General features: G+C 45.3%; 1 protein-coding gene across 1 annotated transcript in view; it reads left to right on the top strand.

The window, feature by feature from the left end:
- The window catches only part of LOC143769668 (uncharacterized), a 44,712-nt gene that overhangs the window by 8,765 nt on the left and 9,639 nt on the right, over positions 1–26,308 (top strand). The window contains exons 3-4 of the mRNA XM_077258431.1: positions 22,630–22,776; positions 22,874–22,936. Coding sequence (XP_077114546.1) covers positions 22,630–22,776; positions 22,874–22,936 — 210 coding nt within the window. The remainder of the gene's footprint in view (positions 1–22,629; positions 22,777–22,873; positions 22,937–26,308) is intronic.

Here is a 26,308-nt window from a genome sequence, read left to right as displayed (position 1 = left end):
TCACCGGCTCCTCCATCAGCAGTCATTTTATATCCAAAAAGAGAAGGGACTATGTAATAAAGGAGGGCGCTGTGAATAACAGAAATAACAAGAATGTACTATGTAAGAGACAGCACTGTACATAACAGCAGATGAAGCTATATAATAAGGGACGGCACCATATATAACTAGAGAGGATGGTACGTAATAAGGGCGGTGTTATACATAATAAGTGAGCACACTATATACTAAGGGACATAAGGCTACATTCCTTTATCCGTGTACAGTGTCGGTATGCTGCGAGCTTTTACCGACGCATTGAGCATGTCCTATTCTGATCCTCAAGATCAGAACAGAACATTCTCTGACCCTCACGGATCTCATTCTCAGATCCGTGATTTTCACAGATGTGTGAATGGGACCTATAAAACTCTATAATCCCATGTGCCATCCGATTGAAAAACCCTGGAAGGACACAAACATTTCACACAAATGTGAGAATGTAGAATAAGGGATTTTACAGATAACATTATCACTCCATGTCACAGCGCAGACAGAATAATATCTACATCCAGGCACTTACCGCTGAAGTCTCGTCTGATTAGAGCCGCTTTCTCCTCTTTGTTCTCCATCTGGTCAGACCTTCATGTCGACATCTCCCAGCCACGACTTGTCTTGTCACGATCATCGCAGCACTTAAAATAACAAGGTCACCTACATTGTATACATGCATGTCTCCCCCGAATGCAGATATGTACCCCACCATTAATATACTATTAGCCACACACATTTAAACATATAAAGTGATAAGCAGCACTGTGCCCCCCATTACCTATATAATCACTGACTCCCAATAATATAAATTATTCAGTCTGTGACTCTCCCCAATTAGCTGTAAGGCTGTGTGCACACGGAAAGTATGCTAGATTTTACAGTACAGGAAAGTGAATAAGATCCCTGAAGTCTCATGGACATGCTGCTTATATTTTTCCAGGTCACCACCTGACAGCACCATGGAGGACGTCCTTCTTATCCATAGTGGGACAGGAAACCACGAGAGTTTAAAAGGACCCTCCCCCTTCCACCCTTCAGTGTTTTTCCTGTCCCACTGTGGATGGGAACGACGAGAGTTCGTCTGTCCCGTGCAGAGTGTGAGGATCGGGGGGGCTCGGCCTCTTCCTTCCCACTATCCGGTCTCTGCTTTGCTGACACCCGAGTAATAGGGTCCCTCAGCATGACCAGTGCAGCGCTGCTCCTGGTAAAAAAAAGGTCGCTTCCCCCAGGGGGGGGCTCTCGACCTTGGAGGATGTCCCCGGTAGTACCTGTGGTTCGCTCCTGCAAAGGCGCTCCCTTCGCATGCGATTCTTGAGTCGGAGGCACGCTGACAGCTCAGGACGCCGGCGGGAACATGGCGGCAAGTAACTTCCGGTTCGCCGGCCGCGTCACTTCCGGGTCACGGCCAGGAACTGGAACGGTCATCCTCTTCCTCCTGCGGAGGTATTTTGGGACAAGCAGCTTCGGATAAAGGTAGGTTGTGCGCAGCGATTGCAGCAGCGGCAACTATGGAGGCAAACCCGGTAGCTACAGTCAGCGCGGAGGTCCCGGTTACCCAGGCTCACGTGAGTTCCACCTAGTGGAGTCTCCTTCGGTCCTTATTGAACATGCGATCAGCGTCAATCTTGTTTATTTTAGGGGCATACCTCATCCGGAGATAAGAAGAGGAATAAGAAATGCCCATTATGTGCCTCAAAACTCAGCGCCTCCTGGCAGAAACCTCTGTGCGAGACGTGCACTGCTCGTATCGTAGGGGAGGAACAGGCATCCCTGATAACAAGCATGAGGGCCATGGTTAGAGAGGACGTGCAGGCTTCGATCTCTAACTTATCTACTCCTCAGTCTATCCAGCCAGATCTCCAGGATCCTCCCAGATCTAAAAAGAGACAGAGGGAATCGGATCTGTCTTCCGAGGACAGTTCCTTTGAATCTGACATGGAGGAAGAGGATGTGGGCAGAGAGCCTCCTCAGAAGGGGAAAAAGTACCTATTTTCTTCTAATGATATTGATGAGCTCCTGGGGGCAGTGAGACAAACTATGCAGGTTGAAGAGCCTTCAACCACCCAGTCCGTCCAGGATGAGACGTTCGGGGGCCTGCGGTCTCAGACATCAAAGGTCTTCCCGGTTAATGCACACATTCGGTAAGTCTCAGCCACCGGTCTCTCACGGGGCTCACAGTTGATAGCTGTTAACCTCTTCATAACCTCTTCCCACAGCTCAATGATATTGGAGGAGTGGGAAGAGGCAGAAAGAAGGATTTCTATTCCGAGAGACTTTAGGCTACGCCTCCCTTTTGACCATGAGGAGGTCAAAGACTGGGAGGATATACCGAAAATCGACATCCCTTTAGCGAAGGTGTCCAAAAGAACTGCCATACCATTTGAAGACTCCTTGAACTTAAAGGAGCCTATGGACAGGAAGGCCGATGGTCTCCTAAAGAGAGCATGGGAAAGTTCGGCTGCAGTGATCCGCACAAATATAGCGGCAACATCTGTAGCGAGATCAATGCATCTGTGGCTGGACGATTTAAAAGAACAGTTGTCAGCCAAAACATCTAGGGAATCTATTGTTAATGCTATCCCTTTATTAAAACTAGCGACAGGGTTTCTGGCAGATGCTACTGCAGAGTCCGTGAGATTCACTGCTAGGGATCAGTCATTATCAAATGCAGCCCGAAGGGCCATATGGTTAAAGAGTTGGTCTGGGGATGTCCATTCAAAGAACAAGTTATGTTCCATTCCCTTTTCAGGAGGCAGAGTCTTCGGGCCTATATTTGATGACATTCTGGAAAAGGCTTCTGATGAAAAGAAGGGGTTTCCAGAAGAGAAAAAGAAAAAATTCCAGCCCTTTCGTAGGCCCTATTACAGTCAGAGATCAGACTATAGAGGCAAAGGTAAACAAGGCAGATGGAGCTACCAGAAAGGGGGAGATAGGAACCGAAGTAGAGATCCAGGTTCCTCAAATCCTAGATCAGAGTTCCGGAAAAAATGACGCCACCAGGATAGGGGGACGGTTGCTGAACTTCCTAGGGGAGTGGGAGGAGATTACCCAAAGTCCGTGGGTCCTGCAGGTTATATCTCAGGGATACAGGATAGAATTCGAATCCCTTCCCCCAGAAAGATATTTTGTATCCAACGTCCGTCTCTCTTCAGCCTCTCCAATGTGGTTGGACGTTCAGGATCTCCTCCGGATAGGGGCGATATCTCCTGTTCCTCCTCACCAAATAGGAACAGGTCACTACTCGGGTCTTTTCTCTATAAAGAAACCTTCAGGAGAATCCCGAACCATCATAAACCTCAAGCCTCTGAACAGATGGCTACAGTACAAAATGTTCAAGATGGATTCCATCCGCTCCACAATTCCCCTACTAGGAAAAGACGTGGTAATGTGCACTTTAGACTTAAAAAGTGCATATTACCACGTACCAATATTTCCACATCATCAAAGATACCTAAGATTTGCGGTAGAAAAGGATGGGTCAATCTTCCATTATCCGTTCCGTTGCCTCCCATTTGGTTTAGCGTCGGCTCCAAGAGTTTTCACAAAACTCGTCATAGAAATCGTGGCTTATCTCAGAAAACGAGATATCACGATAATCCCATATCTCGACGATTTCCTTTTGGTAGCAGACTCAGTGGGGCAACTCAACGTCGATTCCCAGTTGGTAATCTCCACACTGCAGAAGTTGGGTTGGGTGTTGAACTGGGAAAAATCACACCTAACTCCAAGATCAAGAAGACAGTTTTTGGGCATAATACTGGATTCGAAGATCAGGAAGTCATTTCTTCCGGAGGGAAAGCAATCCGACAAAATTTGACGCTTCACAAGAAGTCGAGTGACAATAAGAGATGCAATGAAGATCCTTGGCATCATGACAGCCTGTATCCCATGTGTCAGCTGGAGTCAATTCCATTCCCGTCAGTTACAAAAAGCGGTTCTAACATCATGGGACAGAAGACAGTCTTCGTTGGACAGAGAGTTTCTACTATCCCACCGGGTCAGACGGTCCCTACAATGGTGGATGGTGTCGGAAAACCTCCAGATGGGTGCCTCTTGGGTCCAGACTCCAGCAGTCAACGGTGACAACGGACGCAAGTCAACAAGGTTGGGGTGACCAGGTACTCAGAAGATACTATCAGGGACAATGGAGTCTAGAAGACAGCAGCAATTCTTCAAACCACAGAGAGCTTCATGCGGTTTGGAAGGTCTTGCGTTCAGCCCAGACCTTGTTGAAAAACAAACACCTAAAGATCCTATCGGACAACGTGATGACGGTGGCTTTCCTTCGTCATCAGGGAGGTCCAAGGCACCCGAAACTACAGCACCTGGCGGATCAAATTTTCACCTGGGCAGAGAGATTGGTACTTTCGATTTCAGCGGTCCACTTAGAAGGCTCAAGAAACCAGATTGCGGACTTCCTGAGCAGAGAAAAATTATCACCCACAGAATGGGAATTGAACAGCAGGATTTTCGATACCCTGTGTCGACGCTGGGGAACTCCGGTTGTCGACCTATTCGCAACCAGAAGAAATGCAAAAGTAACAACATTTTATTCCCTGAACCCTCAGGAGAACCCGGCAGGGATAGATGCCCTCTCTCAGTCGTGGAGCAGGGGTCTGCTGTATGCCTTTCCCCCTCTGGCTTTAGTACCGAGGGTCCTCAGGAAGATATGCGAGGACAGGGCTCAAGTGATCTTGGTGGTTCCCTTCTGGCCCGGAAGAAGCTGGTTTCCTCTCCTAAAGAAGCTAGCAGTAGACGACCCGTACCATCTTCCAGAGTTGAGGGACTTACTCTCACAGGGTCCAGTCCTTCATCAGAACCCAGGAAATCTGCAATTAACTGCGTGGATCCTGAGCGGCAGATCCTGAAAGCGAGAGGCTTGTCAGAAGAAGTAATTTCTATCCTACTAGCAAGTAGAAAACCAGTGACTTCAAGGATATACCTTAAAATCTGGAAAAAATTCTGCAGCTTTTGTGGAGATACAACAATCGATGTTGATTGCCCTAACATACCCAAAATTCTTGACTTCTTACAACAGGGTTTCAGGAAAGGGCTTAGACCGAGTACCTTAAGAGTTCAGATATCAGCCCTTAGCGTGTTTTATGATACCTCCCTGGCTGCCCACCCATGGATCGCTCGTTTTTCTAAGGCAGTTATGAGGTTAAGACCCGTAATTAGAAAAATTATCCCTCCCTGGGACCTTAACTTAGTCCTTAATGAATTATGTAAGGAGCCCTTTGATATAAAAAAGGATATAAGGCTAGGTTCACATTGCGTTAGGGCAATCCGTTTAGCGCATAGCGCTAGCGGGTTGCGCTAACGCAATGCTTCCCTAGGGTCCTCGTTCGGTGTCCCCGCTAGCGCAGATCCCCGATCTGCACTAGCGAGGAACGGACCTCGGGCGCGCCGCGGACGCTGCAAGCAGCGTCCGAGGTCCGTCACTCAAATGACGCGACATCGCTAGCGCACGCCCAATGTGGGCGTGCGCTAGCGATGGGCTCACCATTACAGGCTATGGCGGCGTTAACGGACTACGTTAACACCGCGTTATGCCGCGGTGTAACGTAGTCCGTTAAACGCGGTCACATAACGCAATGTGACCCTAGCCTTAGCGTTACCAATCTTACCCTAAAGACAGTTTTCTTGGTAGCCATCACTTCGGCCAAAAGGTTGGGGGAACTTCAGGCCCTGTCCATTCAGAACCCTTGTCTACAGGTATTCGACGATAGGCTGGTATTAAGGCTTGACCCAGGATTCCTTCCCAAAGTGGCTTCAGTTTCAAACATAAACCAGGAAGTTATACTTCCATCCTTTTGCCAATTCCCTAGGAATCACAAAGAATCTTTCTTCCATAACCTAGATGTCAGGGAAACCGTACTGAAATACTTGGATATGACTAGGGCTTGGAGGCGAGATAGCAATCTCTTCATCCTCTACGGGGGTCCTAATAAGGGGAAGAAAGACTCAAAATCCACTACAGCTAGATGGATTAGATCCGCTATTAGCATAGCCTATCAAGCACAGGGAAAGAATCCTCCAGTAGGCCTTAAAGCTCACTCATCCAGGGCTATGTCCGCATCTTGGGCAGAGAAAGGGGGGCCTCGGTAGATCAAATTTGCAGAGCAGCATCTTGGTCTAATATTAGCACCTTTTCAAAACATTACAAATTAGACGTAGTCTCTTCCCAATTGGCTTTCGGCAGGAAGGTGCTTCAGGCAGTAGTCCCACCCTAGAACAGGAAGTTTCCTTTGGTACTTCTCCATGGTGCTGTCAGGTGGTGACCTGGAAAACGGTAATTAGTCTTACCGATAATTGTATTTCCAGGAATCCATCCTGACAGCACGGTTAGTTCCCTCCCTAATATAAATATGTGATATACTTATGTGGAGTAACATTTGTATTAAACCTGTTATGTTCGAAATAAAATTTCTGTTTGCATCCATCCAGATGTGTTACTTGGGAAGATCACTGAAGGGTGGAAGGGGGAGGGTCCTTTTAAACTCTCGTGGTTTCCTGTCCCACTATGGATAAGGAGGACGTCCTCCATGGTGCTGTCAGGATGGATTCCTGGAAATACAATTATCGGTAAGACTAATTACCGTTTTCTTGCAGATTTGCAACAGATTAAAGTCTCATATCAATTTGTGCAGCATGGGAAAAATGTGGAAAAAAAAATTATTATTTTAGCAACTTTCTTCCTGCCAACACATTAGGATATGTAACAGAATTTTCTCCTGCAAATCCTGAACTTGTGCTCATAGCCTTAGTCCCTGTCCTGTGTCTCCCCTACATTCATTATAAGTCCTTGATAGCATCATAATGAATTTGGGGGTGGGAGAAGACGCCATCAGGTACTGTGCATCCTCCGCCATCTCCCAATTCATTATAAGTCCCTGACAGCGTCTTCTCCACCTTTCAGTTCATTATAAAGTGTCGTATGCACGTTATCGCCTCCTCTCCCACTCCCCAATAAATATTAAGTCCCGATAGCATCCTCTCCCATCTCACAATTCATTATGATGCTATCGGGCTTAGCACCCTCCTCCGCCACCAAATTCATTTTTTATCAATATCTATCATCCTCCTCCCCCCGTTTGTGAGTCCATTATAAGTCTCCCTTCCTCTCATCCCAATCCCCCACATCCCTCATTGTCCTCCACCACCCTCATCATTGCCCTCTCCACTACCTCCATCATTGCCTTCACCACCACCACCCCCAACATTGCCCACACACACCCACACATGTACACACCTCCATCATTGCCTTCTCCACCACCAACCCAAGCATTGCCCACACACACACACACACACACACACACACACACACACACACACACACACACACGCCCCGCTCACCTCTCCACCTGCTGACACACACACATATATCACCACTCACCTCTCCGCACGCTAACACACACACACACACACACACCACTGCTCCACACGCTCCCCCGCAGCTGCAGCATCTTTGTTGCTGGCAACTTTCTCTCTGACACAGGCGCGCGCTGTTGGAGCATTGGAAAGCTTCTTTTCTAATGGGGAGCTGACGGACTGGTCATCTGGTCAACAGCTGCTCCATCAGCAGTCATTTTATATGTAACATGACACAGGCGCGCGCTGAATGCTGACGTCATTCAACAGCGCGTCTGTGATAGGAAGTGTGGGCTGGAAGTGGAGGACTGACCCCTGCAGCTCCGCTCCACTGTCTTTTTTCCCTGTAGGGAGCTGCAGGGATCACTCCCTGTCTGCCGCACATGAGAGCATTCTTGCTAGGGGCATCCTGGAACCTCAGGGCTGGAGAAACAGGCCAGATTGCCCTCAGTTTTAATCGCCCTGCAGGGACCCCTCTCCACCTCCGGTGCTGCAGCTGCATCGGCTGTACATGCGGTATGTCCACCCCTAATGATGTCATTGGTTTAGTACAGTTCCCTCTACAGACACTCAGACGTAGTAGACAGCGTCCTATGATAAGCAGCTCACTGTCTATGGACTTTGTACATACAGAGCCCATAGCTCTCTTGCACCCAATAATTTAAGTGATACATCATTGGATTTGGCTTTTCTTTGCCTACATTATGCCAATCTCAGATAAGGTAGCAAAAACGTGCTGACAGATTCCCTTTTAAAGCTGTATTTCCAAACTTGATATATTGATGACCTATTTTTCAGTTGCCATAAGCCTGAGGTGACGGGCAACCTGTACCTCCCACTCTCTACACATCCTTGGCGTAACTTGCCTTTCATGAGTACAATGGATCAGGCATGTGGAAATGCAAGATGCCCAAACTTTTACCTCCACCCACCCCAAAACATTCGTGGGTGGTTGGAAAGAGTCGAGACACCCCCCCCCCCCCCCCGCCCCATGCTTAATAAATAGACATCCACTCTTGCTGCAATTGGTGACATTTAATCTCATGTATGTGGGGACCTCCTGGATACTCCAATATTGGAGCCATCAGCTGAGTATTGTAGTTTGCTGCTGTTCGACCCTTATCAAGCGAATAAGACTGAACTGCAATACCCAGCGTGGCCACTATGAATAATACAGGCCCGTGTATATTGGCATATTCATCAGCTGGTTGGCGGTGGTACTAGGTGTTGAATTCTCTCCACTGATTTGCTATTGATGTTTATTTCTGACCTGTATCTAGTCTTATCACAAGAGTCCTGTTATCCTGATGAATGGGGATCCCAGTGGTTGGCAAGTTATCACCTATCCTTGGTTAAAGGGGTTGTCCAGGTGGGGGGGGCTCAAGTCTGCAGTTACTGGATTCTCCAGCGCTGGCACCTGGAGCAGGCAGTCATTTGACCACAAGTATGTGATTTGCATACTTCCAGCTACATTACGACTAGACTTGTCCGTCCTCACTCAATTCGTCCTCACGTCTAGTCGGCATGTGAACGCATGTATGCATATTGCCTGCCTGGCACCGGAGGATCCTGACAGCACTCGCACTGCACGCTGTGAGGATTAAGAAGTCTGCATTTACGTAGAGGACCTATAGAATGGAAGCTCAAGCCAGGACAACCCCTTTAACCCCTTCCCGACCTTTGACGCATACGCTGCGTCATGAAAGTCGGTGTCAATCCGACCTGTGACGCACCGTATGCGTCATGGAGGGATCGCGTCCCTGCAGATCGGGTGAAAGGGTTAACTCCAATTTCACCCGATCTGCAGGGACAGGGGGAGTTGTACTTTAGCCCAGGGGGGGTGGCTTTGCCCCCACGTGGCTACGATCGCTCTGATTGGCTGTTGAAAGTGCAACAGTTAATCAGAGCAATTTGCAATATTTCACCTATGAAAATGGTGAAATATTGCAATCCAGCCATGGCCGATGCTGCAATATCATCGGCCATGGCTGGAAATCCTGATCTGCCCCCCCCCCCACTGCCACCGATCTGCTCCCCGGTCCTCCGTTCAGTCCGGTACTCCCCTGCGTCCGCCTGTCCGCTCCCCCGTCCTAGTGTCCGCTCCCCCCTGTGCTCCGATCCACCCCCCTGTGCTCCGATTCACCCCACCACCACCCCTTCATACTTACCGATCCTCCCGGAGTCGGTCCGTCTTCTCCCTGGGCGCCGCCATCTTCCAAAATGGCGGGCGCATGCGCAGTGCGCCCGCCGAATCTGCCGGCCGGCAGATTCGTTCAATGTACATTTTGATCACTGTGATATAACCCATCACAGTGATCAAAATAAAAAAAATAGTAAATGAACCCCCCCCTTTATCACCCCCATAGGTAGGGACAATAATAAAATAAAGAAAATATATATATATTTTTTTTCCACTAGGGTTAGGGGTAGAGTTAGGGGTAGGGGTAGGGTTAGGGCTAGGGTAAGGCTATGTGCACACGTATTCTGGTACTCTGCGGATTTTTCCGCAGCGGATTTGATAAATCCGCAGTGCAAAACCGCTGCGGATTTACCGCGGTTTTTCTGCAGATTTCACTGCGGTTTTACAACTGCGTTTTCTATTGGAACAGTTGTAAAACCGCTGCGGAATCTGCAGAAAGAAGTGACATGCTGCGGAATGTAAACCGCTGCGTTTCCACGCAGTTTTTTCCGCAGCATGAGCACAGCGTTTTTTGTTTTCCATAGCTTTACATTCAACTGTAAACTCATGGGAAACTGCTGCGGACCCGCAGCTGCGGAAACGCTGCTGCGGACCCGCAGCTGCGGAAACGCTGCTGCGGACCCGCAGCTGCGGAAACGCTGCTGCGGACCCGCAGCTGCGGAAACGCTGCTGCGGACCCGCAGCTGCGGAAACGCTGCTGCGGACCCGCAGCTGCGGAAACGCTGCTGCGGACCCGCAGCTGCGGAAACGCTGCTGCGGACCCGCAGCTGCGGAAACGCTGCTGCGGACCCGCAGCTGCGGAAACGCTGCTGCGGACCCGCAGCTGCGGAAACGCTGCTGCGGACCCGCAGCTGCGGAAACGCTGCTGCGGACCCGCAGCTGCGGAAACGCTGCTGCGGACCCGCAGCTGCGGAAACGCTGCTGCGGACCCGCAGCTGCGGAAACGCTGCTGCGGACCCGCAGCTGCGGAAACGCTGCTGCGGACCCGCAGCTGCGGAAACGCTGCTGCGGACCCGCAGCTGCGGAAACGCTGCTGCGGACCCGCAGCTGCGGAAACGCTGCTGCGGACCCGCAGCTGCGGAAACGCTGCTGCGGACCCGCAGCTGCGGAAACGCTGCTGCGGACCCGCAGCTGCGGAAACGCTGCTGCGGACCCGCAGCTGCGGAAACGCTGCTGCGGACCCGCAGCTGCGGAAACGCTGCTGCGGACCCGCAGCTGCGGAAACGCTGCTGCGGACCCGCTGCTGCGGACCCGCTGCTGCGGAAACGCTGCTGCGGACCCGCTGCTGCGGAAACGCTGCTGCGGACCCGCAGCTGCGGAAACGCTGCTGCGGACCCGCAGCGTTTTCCGCAGCGTGTGTGCACATACCCTTAGAATTAGGCTATGTGCACATGGTGCGGATTTGGCTGCGGATCCGCAGCGGATTGGCCACTGCAGATTCGTAGCAGTGTTCCATCAGGTTTACAGTACCATGTAAACCTATGGAAAACCAAATCCGCTGTGCCCATGGTGCGGAAAATACCACGCAGAAATGCTGGGTTGTATTTTCCGCAGCATGTCAATTCTTTGTGTGGATTCCGCAGCGTTTTACCCCTGTTCCTCAATAGCAATCCGCAGGTGTAATCCGCACAAAAAACACTGGAAATCTGCAGTAAATCTGCATGTAAAACGCAGTGCCTTTTACCTGCGGATTTTTCAAAAATGGTGCGAAAAAAATCTCACACGAATCCGCAACGTGGGCACATAGCCTTAGGGTTAGGGTTGGAATTAGGGCCAGGGTTGGAAATAGGGTTAAGATTAGGCTTGTGGTTAGGGTTATGGTTAGGGTTAGGGGTGTGTTGGGGTTAGGGTTGTGATTAGGGTTATGGCTAGAGATGGCATTAGGGTTAGGGGTGTGTTGGGGTTAGAATTGAGGGTTTTCACTGTTTAGGCACATCAGGGGTCTCCAAACGCAACATGGCGCCACCATTGATTCCAGCCAATCTTGCGTTCAAAAAGTCAAATGGTGCTCCCTCCCTTCCGGGCCCTGACGTGCGCCCAAACAGTGGTTTACCCCCACATATGGGGTACCAGCATACTCAGGACAAACTGGGCAACAACTATTGGGGTCCAATTTCTCCTGTTACCCTTGTGAAAATAAAAAATTGCGGGCTAAAAAATCATTTTTGAGGAAAGAAAAATTATTTTTTATTTTCACAGCTCTGCGTTGTAAACTTCTGTGAAGCACTTGGGGGTTCAAAGTGCTCACCACATATCTAGATAAGTTCCATGGGGGGTCTAGTTTCCAAAATGGGGTCACTTGTGGGGGGTTTCTACTGTTTAGGCACATCAGGAGCTCTGCAAACATAACATGATGCCCGCAGGCCATTCCATCAAAGTCTGCAATACAAAGCATCACTACTTCCCTTCCGAGCCCCGGCATGTGCCCAAACAGTGGTTTTCCCCCACATATGGGGTATCAGCGTACTCAGGAGAAACAGGACAACAACTTTTGGGGTCCAATTTCTCCTGTTACCCTTGGGAAAATAAAAAATTGTGGGCTAAAAAATCATTTTTGAGAAAAGAAAAATTATTTTTTATTTTCATGGCTCTGTGTTATAAACTTCTGTGAAGCACTTGGGGGTTCAAAGTGCTCACCACACATCTAGATTAGTTCCTTGGGAGGTCTAGTTTCCAAAATGGGGTCACTTGTCGGGGAGCTCCAATGTTTAGGCACACAGGGGCTCTCCAAACGCGACATGGTGTCCGCTAATGATTGGAGCTAATTTTCCATTTAAAAAGCCAAATGGCGTGCCTTCCCTTCCGAGACCTGCCGTGCGCCCAAACAGTGGTTTACCCCCACATATGGGGTATCATCGTACTCAGGACAAACTGGACAACAAAATTTGGGGTCCAATTTCTCCTGTTACCCTTGGGAAAATAAAAAATTCCAGGCTAAATATCATTTTTGAGGAAAGAAAAATTATTTTTTTATTTTCACGGCTCTGCGGTATAAACTTCGGTAAAGCACCTGGGGGTTTAAAGTGCTCACTATGCATCTAGATAAGTTCCTTGGGGGGTATAGTTTCTAAAATGGGGTCACTTGTAGGGGAGCTCCAATATTTAGGCACACAGGGGCTCTCCAAACGCGACATGGTGTCCGCTAACGATTGGAGCTAATTTTCCATTCAAAAAGTCAAATGGCGCGCCTTCCCTTCCGAGCCTTACCACAGGGCCGGCGTTAGGGGCAGGCAGACTAGGCAGCTGCCTGGGGCCCCCGCTGCCCTAGGGGCCCCCAGCCAGGGGCAGACATACTGTTGATGGCACTGCTCCAGGGCCCAGAGGTGGAGGGGGGCCCCTGCAGGCAGGCCCGGTATCATGCAGGGTCGGGCCCCTCTCACTCCCTCCTGTAATCATGGAACACCGAGTGTCGGGGAGAGAGCGGGGCGCGAAGTGCAGGAGATCAAAAAGGGGGCGTGTCATGCAGGGAGAGACGCTGGCCAATGAACGCTTTCCTTACCTCACAGTGACCAGACTGAGGAGAGCGCTCACTGGCTGCCGTCTGTCCCCCTGCATGGAGCGTCCCAATCGTGAGTGCTCACCTACAGTCAGGGCCCCACAGCACAGCACATAGAGCCATCATGGAGGAAGAGCAGGACTTACAGGGGGTCTTCTGCTCCCTCCACTGTTCTGTTCAGAGCAGGCTGCAGCGTCTCCTCACAGAGAAGAGATGGGGGAGGAGCTCACTGCAGGGGCAGCACGGCAGCAAAATGTATGCTGTGAAGTGACCTGAAAAGTAATGTGCAGTTATAGTGCTCTTTATAACGTATCTCTTTATAATTTTAGTCATGGAACTTTTTGAATTTGAGTCTTTTCCTCCCTTACTGGGAATTTATCATCAGGTGCTGTCTGCTCTGTGCCCCATCCCCCACAGTGGGGTCTGCAGCCTTCTCCAGCTGAACTGACCTGCAGGGCTCATCTGATCACCTATACAAGATTAGTATGTATGTATGTATATGCTTGTATATGTATGTGCGCATCTGTGTGTATCTATGTGTATGTTTCTATCTGTGTGTGTGTATCTGTGTATGTACAGTATATGTGTGTATGTATGGTATAGTTGTATGGCTGTGTGTGTATGCATGTACAGTATGTGTGTATCTGTGTATGTGAAATAAATTTGTATGGATATATGGTATATATGTATGTTTATGTGCATGTACATACAGTATATGTGTATGTATATGTGTGTACGGTATGTGTATATACTGTATGTGTGTATGTACGGTACGTGTATGTGTATCTGTATGTTCGGTATATGTGTGTGTATGCATGTACGGTATATGTATGTATGTACGGTATGTGCATTTGGGTGTATTTAATATGTATGTACGGTATGTGTGTACTATATGTATATAACTATCTGTGTATGTACGGTATACACTCACTGGCCACTTTATTAGGTACACCATGCTAGTAACGGGTTGGACCCCCTTTTGCCTTCAGAACTGCCTCAATTCTTCGTGGCATAGATTCAACAAGGTGCTGGAAGCATTCCTCAGAGATTTTGGTCCATATTGACATGATGGCATCACACAGTTGCCGCAGATTTGTCGGCTGCACATCCCAAAGATGCTCCATACAAGGCAGGATGGATCCATGCTTTCATGTTGTTTACGCCAAATTCTGACCCTACCATCCGAATGTCGCAGCAGAAATCGAGACTCATCAGACCAAGCAACGTTTTTCCAATCTTCTACTGTCCAATTTCGATGAGCTTGTACAAATTGTAGCCTCAGTTTCCTGTTCTTAGCTGAAAGGAGTGGTACCCGGTGTGGTCTTCTGCTGCTGTAGCCCATCTGCCTCAAAGTTCGACGCACTGTGCGTTCAGAGATGCTCTTAGGCCTACCTTGGTTGGAACGGGTGGCGATTTGAGTCACTGTTGCCTTTCTATCAGCTCGAACCAGTCTGCCCATTCTCCTCTGACCTCTGGCATCAACAAGGCATTTCTGCCCACAGAACTGCCGCTCACTGGATTTTTTTTCTTTTTCGGGCCATTCTCTGTAAACCCTAGAGATGGTTGTGCGTGAAAATCCCAGTAGATCAGCAGATTCTGAAATACTCAGACCAGCCCTTCTGGCACCAACAACCATGCCACGTTCAAAGGCACTCAAATCACCTTTCTTCCCCATACTGATGCTCGGTTTGAACTGCAGGAGATTGTCTTGACCATGTCTACATGCCTAAATGCACTGAGTTGCCGCCATGTGATTGGCTGATTAGAAATTAAGTGTTAACAAGAAGTTGGACAGGTGTACCTAATAAAGTGGCCAGTGAGTGTATGTATGTGTATCTGTGTGTATGTATGGTATATGTATGTGTTTGCAATATACTGTATTTGTATGTGTATCTGTGTGTACGTACGGTGTATGTATGTGTATTTGTGTGTATGTATGGTATATGTATGTACGGTATGTGTATACTATCTGTGTATATAACTGTATGTGTGTATGCATGTAAGGTGTATGTCTGTGTATGTACGGTATGTGTATCTGTGTATGTACGGTGTATGTATGTACAGTATATGCCGGAACAAAAATCATTGTTCTCATCAGCACATCGCCCAGTTAAAACTGCAGATATTCTGCTAAGATGATACTGTATGGGGACAGATTGATTTACTAGTGATCATTCTGTCCCCAGCCAGTGTAAAGAGGCTGGAAACAAGTGGCGAATGACTTCAATATTGTTGATCACGCTCGTTTAGTGGCCTGAAATCAGCGCATGTAGCTACAACCAAAATGTTTCTGTTGGTGCAATATGTTAGCATTTGGGGCCCCATTTTAAACTTTTGCCTAGGGCCCCACTTTGCCTAAAACCGGCCCTGCCTTACCATGTGCCCAAACAGTGGTTTACCCCCACATGTGAGGTATCAGTGTACTCAGGAGAAATTTCCCAACAAATTTTAGGATCCATTTTATCCTGTTGCCCATGTGAAAATGAAAAAATTGAGGCTAAAATAATTTTTTTGTGAAAAAAAAAGTACTTTTTCATTTTTACAGATCAATTTGTGAAGCACCTGGGGGTTTAAAGTGCTCACTATGCCTCTAGATAAGTTCCTTGTGGGGTCTAGTTTCCAAAATGGGGTCACTTGTGGGGGAGCTCCAATGTTTAGGCACACGGGGGCTCTCCAAACGCAACATGGTGTCCGCTAAAGAATGGAGCCAATTTTTCCTTCAAAAAGTCAAATGGCGCTCCTTCCCTTCCGAGCCCTGCCGTGATCCCAAACAGTGGTTTACCCCCACATATGAGGTATCAGCGTACTCAGAACAAATTGGACAACAACCTTCGTGGTCCAGTTTCTCCTTTTACCCTTGGGAAAATAAAAAAATTGTTTCTAAAAGATCATTTTTGTGACTAAAAATTTAAATGTTAATTTTTTCCTTCCATGTTGCTTCTGCTGCTGTGAAGCACCTGAAGGGTTAATCAAATTCTTGAATGTGGTTTTGAGCACCTTGAGGGGTGCAGTTTTTAGAATGGTGTCACTTTTGGGTATTTTCAGCCATATAGAACCCTCAAACTGACTTCAAATGTGAGGTGGTCCCTAAAAAAAATGGTTTTGTAAATTTTGTTGTAAAAATGAGAAATCACTGGTCAAATTTTAACCCTTATAACTTCCTAGCAAAAAAAAATTTTGTTTCCAAAATTGTGCTGATGTAAAGTAGACCTGTGGGAAATGTTATTTATTAACTATTTTGTGTCACACAACTCTCTGGTTTAACAGGATAAAAATTAAAAACGTGAAAATTGTGAAATTTTCAAAATTTTCACCAAATTTCCGTTTTTTTTCACAAATAAACTCAGAAATTATCGACCTAAATTTACCACTAACATGAAGCCCAATATGTCACGAAAAAAACGCTAGGATCCGTTGAAGCGTTCCTGAGTTATTACCTCATAAAGGGACACTGGTCAGAATTGCAAAAAAAGGCCAGGTCATTAAGGTCAAAATAGGCTGGGTCATGAAGGGGTTAAGTAATAACCCGCGAAGGTACTATTTTCCCAATCCAGTCCTTAAAGGGTGTATCCAGGACTTTGCAAAAATAAAAAATGTATCTAAGGACTAACAGGCAGGTAATTGCAACTTACCTTAAGGACTGGTGGTGGGGAGCACAGGGCTAAGGGAAACTTTGCTAAGTTTACTCTTAAATTTTGCATCTCTTGCTCTTTTTAAAGCCCAAAAGTTGTGCCTGTGTTCCTCTTTTCTCCAGCCAAATAGGATATAGGAAAGGGCCGCAATGCATGTAAAGTAGATATTCAGATTAAATCTTTGTAAATGAATAAAACCCGGCGCTGTTTACCTAACCGCTTTCTTTGGATGCAGAACTGAACTGCATAACAATATGCGTTTTCTTCTTTTTACGAGAACAAAATCAAAGAGCTGAAATTCCAGTCGATTGTTAAAAGTGGCTCTTAGATGAGCTGTAATAACTCAGTGTGGTGTAAACCCGGGGTTTCTGCTATGAATATATTAGTGAGATGAAACCCATCTATTCCATTCTGTACTTTTGCAAACTATTTCAAGAAAGGAAGGTTGGTGCCTGTACGTGAGAAGTCGCAAAATTCTAGTCTGACGTCCTCCTGCTTTCAATGGGCAAAAAACTATAAGTTGCATAAAATCTAATCATTTCATCTTGATGCCGTTGATTCATTACTCTCAGGCTCAGGTGCAAACGACCGTGTGTTCTACTCTCCAAGAGAATCGGGTCGATTACGCAAATCACACTTTGATCAGACTGTGGTCCGATTCTCTCAGATGAGGAGAAGATGGAGAACAAAATTTCTCCTTCTCCATTGTGTCAGTGTTTGGAAATCAGACTGCACTCAGATGCCACCTGAGTGCAGCCTGGTGTTTTTTTTCCACGGACTCATTGACTTGCATGGCCGAGTGCGAACCGAATATCTAATCAAACTTGGGGATCCCTGATTTGTTTATTTTTGTCTTGGACTGGCAAAAAAATCTCACGTGCACGGCCCCATAGAATAACATTGGTCCGAGTGTGATCTGACGTTTTTTATTTTCTCTCACTGGGACAGAAAATACGGTCATGTGCATGAGCTCTTATATTGGACTGTCAGGTGGTGCCCGCCATTGACACCTTCTGTCTATCTGTATGAAGAGGATGCCTTGCCTCTGACTTGCCCCCAATCAACTTGAAAGCAATCCCATTCCAGTGATATATTCTAGTGTTTATGGGAGCCAACAAACAAACAATCCCTGCATGTGTTGCAGTTGTCTAACAGGCACGAGATCTGCAGCCGCGGGGACTTGTTTTCAAGCACGCCGAAGACACTTGGTTAGTACCCGAGCATGCTCAGATAACACCTTATCCCAACACATTCACTCATTACTGTTAGACAGTTTTGTCAGGGATAGATGGCTACCTTATGCTTATAGGGTTCTACTTACTTTGCACTGAGGTCAGATTTTGGAGGTGGAAGAAAGATTGGGCATATTGGATTTTAACATGCCTAATCCTTTGTTATTGCTGGACATAAGTGGCTGATGGCGGAGTCTAGAAATAACTTACTACTCTCTATCTATTGAAATTAATGGCGGAATCCAGAGGAACAGCTGTTGATGGACAGGTTTATAGTGACCGTGTTATAAGTAACACTAGGTTATTAGTGCAGATAATGTTATCGGCCATTTTGCTTTGTTTGTATACAGTGTCCTTTTTAATCCGCTAAATGCTCCTTCTGTACCAGATACAGGACCGGCCATTAAATCGCACTTGCTGTGTCTCGTAATCCCATTTTTATAAGTCCTCATACTAGAGGACAGAGTATCTCTCGGCTTTAATAAGATGATGTTTTGCCCGACTTGGAAGCCAGGATATGTTACTCGTATGGTCACAGCAGTTTAGTAGACCAGAATTAATGTCGGTGGGATCGCAAAACATTTTCCATTGCTAAGTGCAAATGTAAAGTCCATTAGTGCTTGCTGTGGGAGCTTAAAGCCACCAGTGGATTAAATGATTCACGTCTAATCCAAAGCAGAAGGGTCACCTGTCCAAAAAGAAAAGGGCTTCTCCGAATAATCCTCTGAATGCATCAAGTATTATTCATATGTTTCACGTTAGTTCCGCCTGGTTGGCTACATGTGATAAATATATGAAGGAGTAGTCTTCCCATTCACCTTGACTGTGGTGCATGACAGTCAGTACATCATTATTAATAGGTTCATGGAGGACGTCTGTGACGGGCAGTGGAGGCAGCCGAGTAGACAGCGTTCTTGGTACAGTGTTGTTTTATCAGATAAAAGTGCAATCTGCTTTCACTTACGATGTTTGGGCTGTCGATAATTGTGTCCCAAATCATGGATGTCTAAAAAAAAATAAAGTAACCCGATTGTAGTGCAGATGCATAAGCCTAAGACGGCGGATGCTGGGGCGTAAGACGGCGGATGCTGGGGCGTAAGACGGCGGATGCTGGGGCGTAAGACGGCGGATGCTGGGGCGTAAGACGGCGGATGCTGGGGCGTAAGACGGCGGATGCTGGGGCGTAAGACGGCGGATGCTGGGGCGTAAGACGGCGGACGCTGGGATGTAAGACAACAAACGGCCTGGTTTATTTTTGCATTTGTACCTGTTTTTGAACTCTATTTTCTACTCCCTCATCTTTTTTTTTTTTTTTTGAGGGGGATTCTTTTTCTCTGGTTGCATTGTGTGTGTGTGGGTTCGCAATCCAGATGTGTACTGCTGATTTACTGTTTTTCTGTGCTAATACTTCCCGAAGTATTTTTGTTTTTTCTCCCCCCCCCCCCCCGTATGCCAGAAATGTTTTTATATAAAGGCTAGAGCTGCCTGTACCATTTTAACAGCGCACGTGATATTTTTTTTTTCTCTAAAAAGGCACAAAAAGACAAAAATAAAGATTCTTGATAAAAGAGCCCTAGTGTACCATTTTGAAAAATTTGGTGCTAAAAAAAAATAACAGCTACGAATGCCACAAGTAAAAAAAGAAAAGTGTCTTAAAGAGGTTTTCTGGGAATAGAAAAAGTAATATCCAAAGGAAATATCATTATAAATAAATTCCTTAATACATTTAATTAGCACATCACAATTGCCTTGCCTTGCACATATGCAATTAAAATGGCCATCACCATGTTACTCTGACAGAAACGTCCCCTAGAATGTTGGGACAGAAGCCTCTGAGATGCTAAATATCGTTATTCAGAAAGACATGGTGGACAGCAGTGTGAGCAGCCTCTTCTTACCTCAGCATCCCTGGTATCTCCAGTATTAATTACACTGTGTGCAGAATTGTTAGGCAAGTTGTATTTTAGAGGATTACTTTTATTATTGATCAACAACTATGTTTTCAATCAACCAAAAGACTCATAAATATCAAAGCTTAATATTTTTGGAAGTTGGAGTGGTTTTTTTTTTTTAGATTTGGCTATCTTAGGAGGATATCTGTTTGTGCAGGTAACTATTACTGTGCAGAATTATTAGGCAACTTAATAAAAACCAAATATATTCCCATCTCACTTGTTTATTTTCACCAGGTAAACCAATATAACTGCACAAAATTTAGAAATAAACATTTCTGACATGCAAAAACAAAACCCAAAAAAATTAGTGGCCAATATATCCACCTTTCTTTATGATGACACTCAGCAGCCTCCATCCATAGATTCTGTCAGTTGCTTGATCTGTTTACGATGAACATTGCGTGCAGCAGCCACCACAGCCTCCCAGACACTGTTCCGAGAGGTGGACTGTTTTCCCTCCCTGTAGATCTCACATTTTATGAGGGACCACAGGTTCTCTATTAGGTTCAGATGATGTGAACAAGGGGGCCATGTCATTATTTTTTCTTCTTTGAGACCTTTACTGGCCAACCACGCTGTGGAGTAGTTGGAGGCATGTGATGGAGCATTGTCCTGCATGAAAATCATGTTTTTCTTGAACGATACCGACTTCTTCCTGTACCACTGCTTGAAGGAGTTGTATTCCAGAAACTGGCAGTAGGTCTGGGAGTTGAGCTTCACTCCATCCTCAACCCGAAAAGGTCCCACAAGTTCATCTTTGATGATCCCAGCCCATACCACTACCCCACCTCCACCTTGCTGGCGGAGTGAAGCTCTCTGCCCTTTACTGATCCAGCCTCTGGCCCATCCATCTGGCCCATCAAGAGTCACTCATTTCATCAGTCCATAAAACCTTTTAACAGTCAGTCTTAAGATATTTCTTGGCCCAGTCTTGACATTTTATCTTATGTTTCTTGTTCAAAGGTGGTCGTTTTTCAGCCTTCCTTCCCTTGGCTATGTCCCTGAGTATCGCACACCTTGTGCTTTTTGTTACTCCAGTAACGTTGCAGCTCTGAAATATGGCAAAAATGGTGGCAAATGGCATCTTGGCAGCTTCACACTTGATTTTCCTCAATTCATGGGCAGTTATTTTGCGCCTTTTTTGCCCAACACACTTCTTGCGACCCTGTTGGCCATTTGCCATGAAAAGCTTGATTGTTCGGTGATCACGCTTCTAAAGTTTGGCAATTTCAAGACTGCTGCATCCCTCTGCAAGACATCTCACAATTTTGGACTTTTCAGAGCCCATCAAATCTCTCTTCTGACCCATTTTGCCAAAGGAAAGGAAGTTGCCTAATAATTAAGCACACCTTATATAGGGTTTTGATGTCATTAGACAACACCCCTCCTCATTACAGAGATGCACATCACCTGATTTACTTAATTGGTAGTTGGCTCTCAAGCCTGAACAGCTGGGAGTAGGACAACATGTATAAAAAGGATCATGTGATCAAAATACAACTTGCCTAATAATTCTGCACACGGTGTATATAGACAGGGTGGACAGTAGTGTGAGCAGCCTCTTCTTACCTCAGCACCCCTGGTATCTTCAGTATTAGATTATATAGACAGTGTGGACAGCAGTGTGAGCAGCCTCTTCTTACCTCAGCACCCCTGGTATCTTCAGTATTAGATTATATAGACAGTGTGGACAGCAGTGTGAGCAGCCTCTTCTTACCTCAGCACCCCTGGTATCTTCAGTATTAGATTATATAGACAGGGTGGACAGCCGTGTGAGCAGCCTCTTCTTACCTCAGAAGCACCACTGAAGTTTTAGTGGAGCACAACTTCCTACATATGAAGAAGGCGGGGCTTCCTACTGCACATGCTCACAAACACCATTTCCTAACAATTTAGGACAGGTTTCTCAGTGAAACAAGGCGGCGACCATTTTAATTCTGTAGTTCTTACCTCCCTAGACAAAACGAATAAGATTTGCTAATTTTATGACATTTAATTAATTTATTTTTTTTTATTCCTGGGGAACCCTCTTAAAAATGCAACGTGTCTTACAAAGAGCGACACAAAATCACTCCAGGGGGTAGACTGGAATAAGGCTACATCACACTGTGCGACTTTTAAAAAGTCTTTTCTCATGAATCCGTTTAAAACATCTGGAAAATCTACATTGGCGCAAAAATTCACCAAAGACAACTTGACAAAAGGCGCAAGTCGAAATTGTTTGAGTTTATCGCAGTCACTAATTGGGAATTATTTACAAAAAAAAAATTAACTGGGCCCACGGTCTACGACAAATGCAGCGTTGAGGGTTTTTTAGGGCCCATAATGGTTTTAAATGCTCTGCTTCCCTGTACACTGCACTTGGATGTGGTCATGAATCAGCTTAGATGAGCTCAGAAAGACTGATAAGTTACAAGCTCTCCTGTTAGACTGTCAGAACGGGGCTCACTGATGGATTCTCAGTTAACCCGTTCTGCAGCCAGCAATAGACTGTGCACCTCGAAGGCTGCAGAAGGCAAAAGATGCAACATGAATGGCAAAAATATATAGCCCAAATTCCATGCATTTATGTAAGAAAATGAAAATTGTCCCCAAGGGTAGACAACCCATTTAAAGAAGACATTTTTTTGATGTTTGGTAATTTAACTGTGTCACATAATTTCTTACAATTTTTCTTATTTTTTTTTTTTTTTTTTTTACTTTTGCACAGAAGCGTACGTGCCAAGGGTTGGAAAGTTATACAAACGGGGTTTTGCTGAATGACTATGACATGGTGTGCTGGCAGGCGGAGGTAGCGCCCGTAAAAGAACCTGTTAATGGCTTTGTGCCGAATGGCGGCATTCAGCAGCACTGTATGGTACAGTAGTTATTTTTTGTTTTTATTTTGTGTTTTTTCGTTGTCTTTCATTCTGTTAAACTATAATCTAATATATTTATTTTTTCTTATATTTTAGCCCCTTCAAAAAGCACAAACTGAAACCCCCCAAATCTGCCTGAGATGTATGGCTGGAGAATCGGTGAGAATGTTTGTTTTTGTTTTTTTATTACCATTAATTATTTTATTAGTGATATACTGTGTATGTATTCACTGCCTTGAAAAAGTATTCATACCCTGTGAATTTTAGCACCTTTTTTCATGTTGCACCCACAAAGTTACCGTAAATGTATTTTATTGGGATTTGATGTGATGTACCAAGACAAAGTAGCAAGCATTTGTGAAGTACAAAGGAAATGAGAAATGGTTCTCTAAATATTTTAAAAATATATATCTGAAAAATTTGTCTTGTATTTGTATTCTGCCCCCCTGAGTTAATATATTGCAGGACCCCCTTTCTCTGTAATGACTGCTGCAAGTCTTTTTTGTCTCGCCAGCTTTGTACCACAAGAGGTTACATTTTTGCCCCTTCTTCTTTACATACTCGCTGTCACTCAGTGAGATTGGAAGGAGGTGTCTGTGAACAGCAATTTTCATGTCTTGTCACAGATTCTCAATGGGCTTTAGGTCCTGGACTGTGATTGGGCCATTCACAAACATGTGAATATGATTTAATCCAAACCATCCATTGTAGCTCTCGCATTATGTTTAGGGACGTTGTCTGGCTGGAAGGTGAACTTGGGCTCTAATCTCAAGTCTTCTTCTTCAGCCTCTGAAAGGTTTTCCTCCAGGATTGCCCTGTATTTTGCTTCATCCAGCTTCCCTGCCTCTGCTGAAGAAAAGCCTCACCACAGCATGTTGCCACCACCATGTGTGACGGAGGGGATGGTGTTTCATGGTGATGTGCAGTATTAGTTTATCGCCACATATAGTGTTTTGTGTGTGTGTATGTATGTATGTATGTATGTATATATATATATATCTATCACACACACACACACACACACACACACACACACACACACACACACACACACACACACACACACACACTATAAAAAAGAAAAAAAGAAAAAAGCACTTAGCAAAATTTAGATATAATCTTACTAAATTTTTTTTTTTTCTCGTGTGTATGTATATATATATTTCTAATATATTGTTACGTTTTTTTTATCTTGGCTTTTTAAAATGAAAGGAATAAAAAAAGATCAGTAATTTTTTAGTCTCTGCAGTATCCGATCTATATAATGTAGTTAATAAAAACGACAATTACGTCCTTGAGCAATAAGGTCTGTAAATGGTGAAGGAAGATTGATAGACTTTCCTTTGGGCAAGCGGCAGGCTTTACATATAATTACAAATGAAACGGCTTTCAATGCATTTTAAGAAGCCGACTACATTGAAATAACAAAATAGCGTTTTATGTTGATTTGACTAAATAAATATTGAGCATACAAATAATGTAGTGCGGGGAGCCGGGGCCGAGTGGATTCTTATCTCTGTACGAGTATTGATTGCATATCTTATAAATAAGATTGGAGAATACATTATTTAGCGAACAATACGGCTTCTCCATCTATTCCTTTCATCGCCCGTAGCCTCCACCATGATGAGCGTTTAGGAGAGGAAGGTGATAACTGATCTTGTCTGACAAGCCGGTCTGCTCTACCCCGGTCTGAGAGCGCTTGTTTGCTGAAATTAATTTAGGCATGTATGATGTGCGTCCACGCGATATAGAGTCACTGGCCTGAAACTATCTCTTCCCATATACTCACTCATTCATAAACTTCTGGAATCGTACGATGTGCAAAATTTTGATTCTATTTTTCTCTTATGCATCAGCCATATTGCATCGGTCAATAGAACTATGAATATAGATCCTGAAATTCTCCTTTAAAAAATACATTTACTGAGACTTTATTTTTATAATATGAAAAATTCCTATGATTCCTATTCCTATGATGGAATTGTAATTTTTTTTTTTTTTTTTTGTGATATTTATTTTTCTTATCAAAGCTAGAAATATTTTTACATTTGTCTTCAAATGTATCCCAGGTTTTGACAATGAAATATAAACTTTAAAACTTTTCCAAAATGTACTCTGCCCTTTTTCATATAGTTGAACGTTTTTGCAAATTGAACTTTAAATGTTTTTTTTTTTATTATTATTTATTTATATTTATTTAAGTCCTTTTTAGCACAAATATTTGTTATATTTCTAACTTCTTGGTTCTGCTTAGGCAAAAACAAGTTTGCTCCAGGGAAATCTCCCGCTCGGAGGACTATTCAGTTTTGCACAGGGGCCCACCGGGGGATTGTTCTGCTCCCCTGTGGGCGAGTACGAGCCTGCTCTGTGGAATTACATGGAATGTGAACGCGTGTCCATCTGAAGGGTGAACGGAATCTGAAGCTGGCCGTACGCTTTGTAGGGTTGGATGACTAAGGCTATGTGCACACACTGCGGACTGGTGTGCGGATTTTTCTGCACTGATTTTGATAAACACTGCGTTTTTCCTGCGGATTTTTACGTGGATTTTCTGCGGATTTTCCACGGTTTTTGTGCGGATTCTACTGCGGTTTTACACCTGCGTTTTTTTTAATATGGAGCAGATGTCAAACCGCTGCGGATTCCGCACAAACAATGGACATGCTGCGGAAAATAAACCGCTGCGTTTTTTTTCCGCAGCATGTGCACAGCGGTTTTTATTTTCCATAGGTTAACATGGTACTGTACACGCAGTGTCAAAAACGCTGCGGATCCGCAGTAAAAGCCGCAACGTGTGCACATGGCCTAAAACTAAAAATGTATCCCTTATCCATAGATTAGTGATACATGTGTGATTGCTGGGATTCCCCACCCCCATTCATCCTAAAAAACAAGGATCCCTTTGGAATGGAGTGGTGGTCACACATGCACACTACTGTTATATTAACTCTTTATAGAAGTACATTGCTTGGCTACAATGTCGGACTACAGTGACAAGGGTCCACCAGTAACCTTGACTCCAGGACTGACTGTTCAGCTACATGCAAATATTACGTTGCTTTCATTTGCAAATTTACCTTTTCTTCAATTTATTAATACACCGGGTAGTTTATTGAATGATTGAGATGGTGCTTTTGTCTGTAGATAGGGAATCAAATTTGTTGGAGCAAATACAGCTCATTTTGGGGGATAAGTGGTTTACTCCCGGGGAGGGGCCCACCTGGGGATTCTCCTTCTCCCCTGTGGGCCAGTCCGGGTGTGCTTGGCTATCTCTCTCAGTCTCAATGACATGTGCATCTAAGACCACAGCTTCTATTAAACAGTCGTCACAGGTCCACATTCTTGAGATTAGGGAGGATCTCAACAACGGGAACCTAAAAAATAATGCATTGATCCTCTCTCCTGTGGGATGAGTGTTTTTAATGGACCAACCAATTTGAGTTCAGCACAAAGTAGTTTATTTGATTTAAAAGCAAAGCCACATAAAGAGGAATTACAATTCCAGCAATAATTCAATAATTAACACAA

This window comes from Ranitomeya variabilis, chromosome 4 (genome assembly GCF_051348905.1).
Source record: "Ranitomeya variabilis isolate aRanVar5 chromosome 4, aRanVar5.hap1, whole genome shotgun sequence".
Classification (NCBI taxonomy): Eukaryota; Metazoa; Chordata; class Amphibia; order Anura; family Dendrobatidae; genus Ranitomeya; species Ranitomeya variabilis.
Note: the sequence above shows the minus strand (reverse complement) of the source record. Positions and strands in the feature narration are given on the sequence as shown.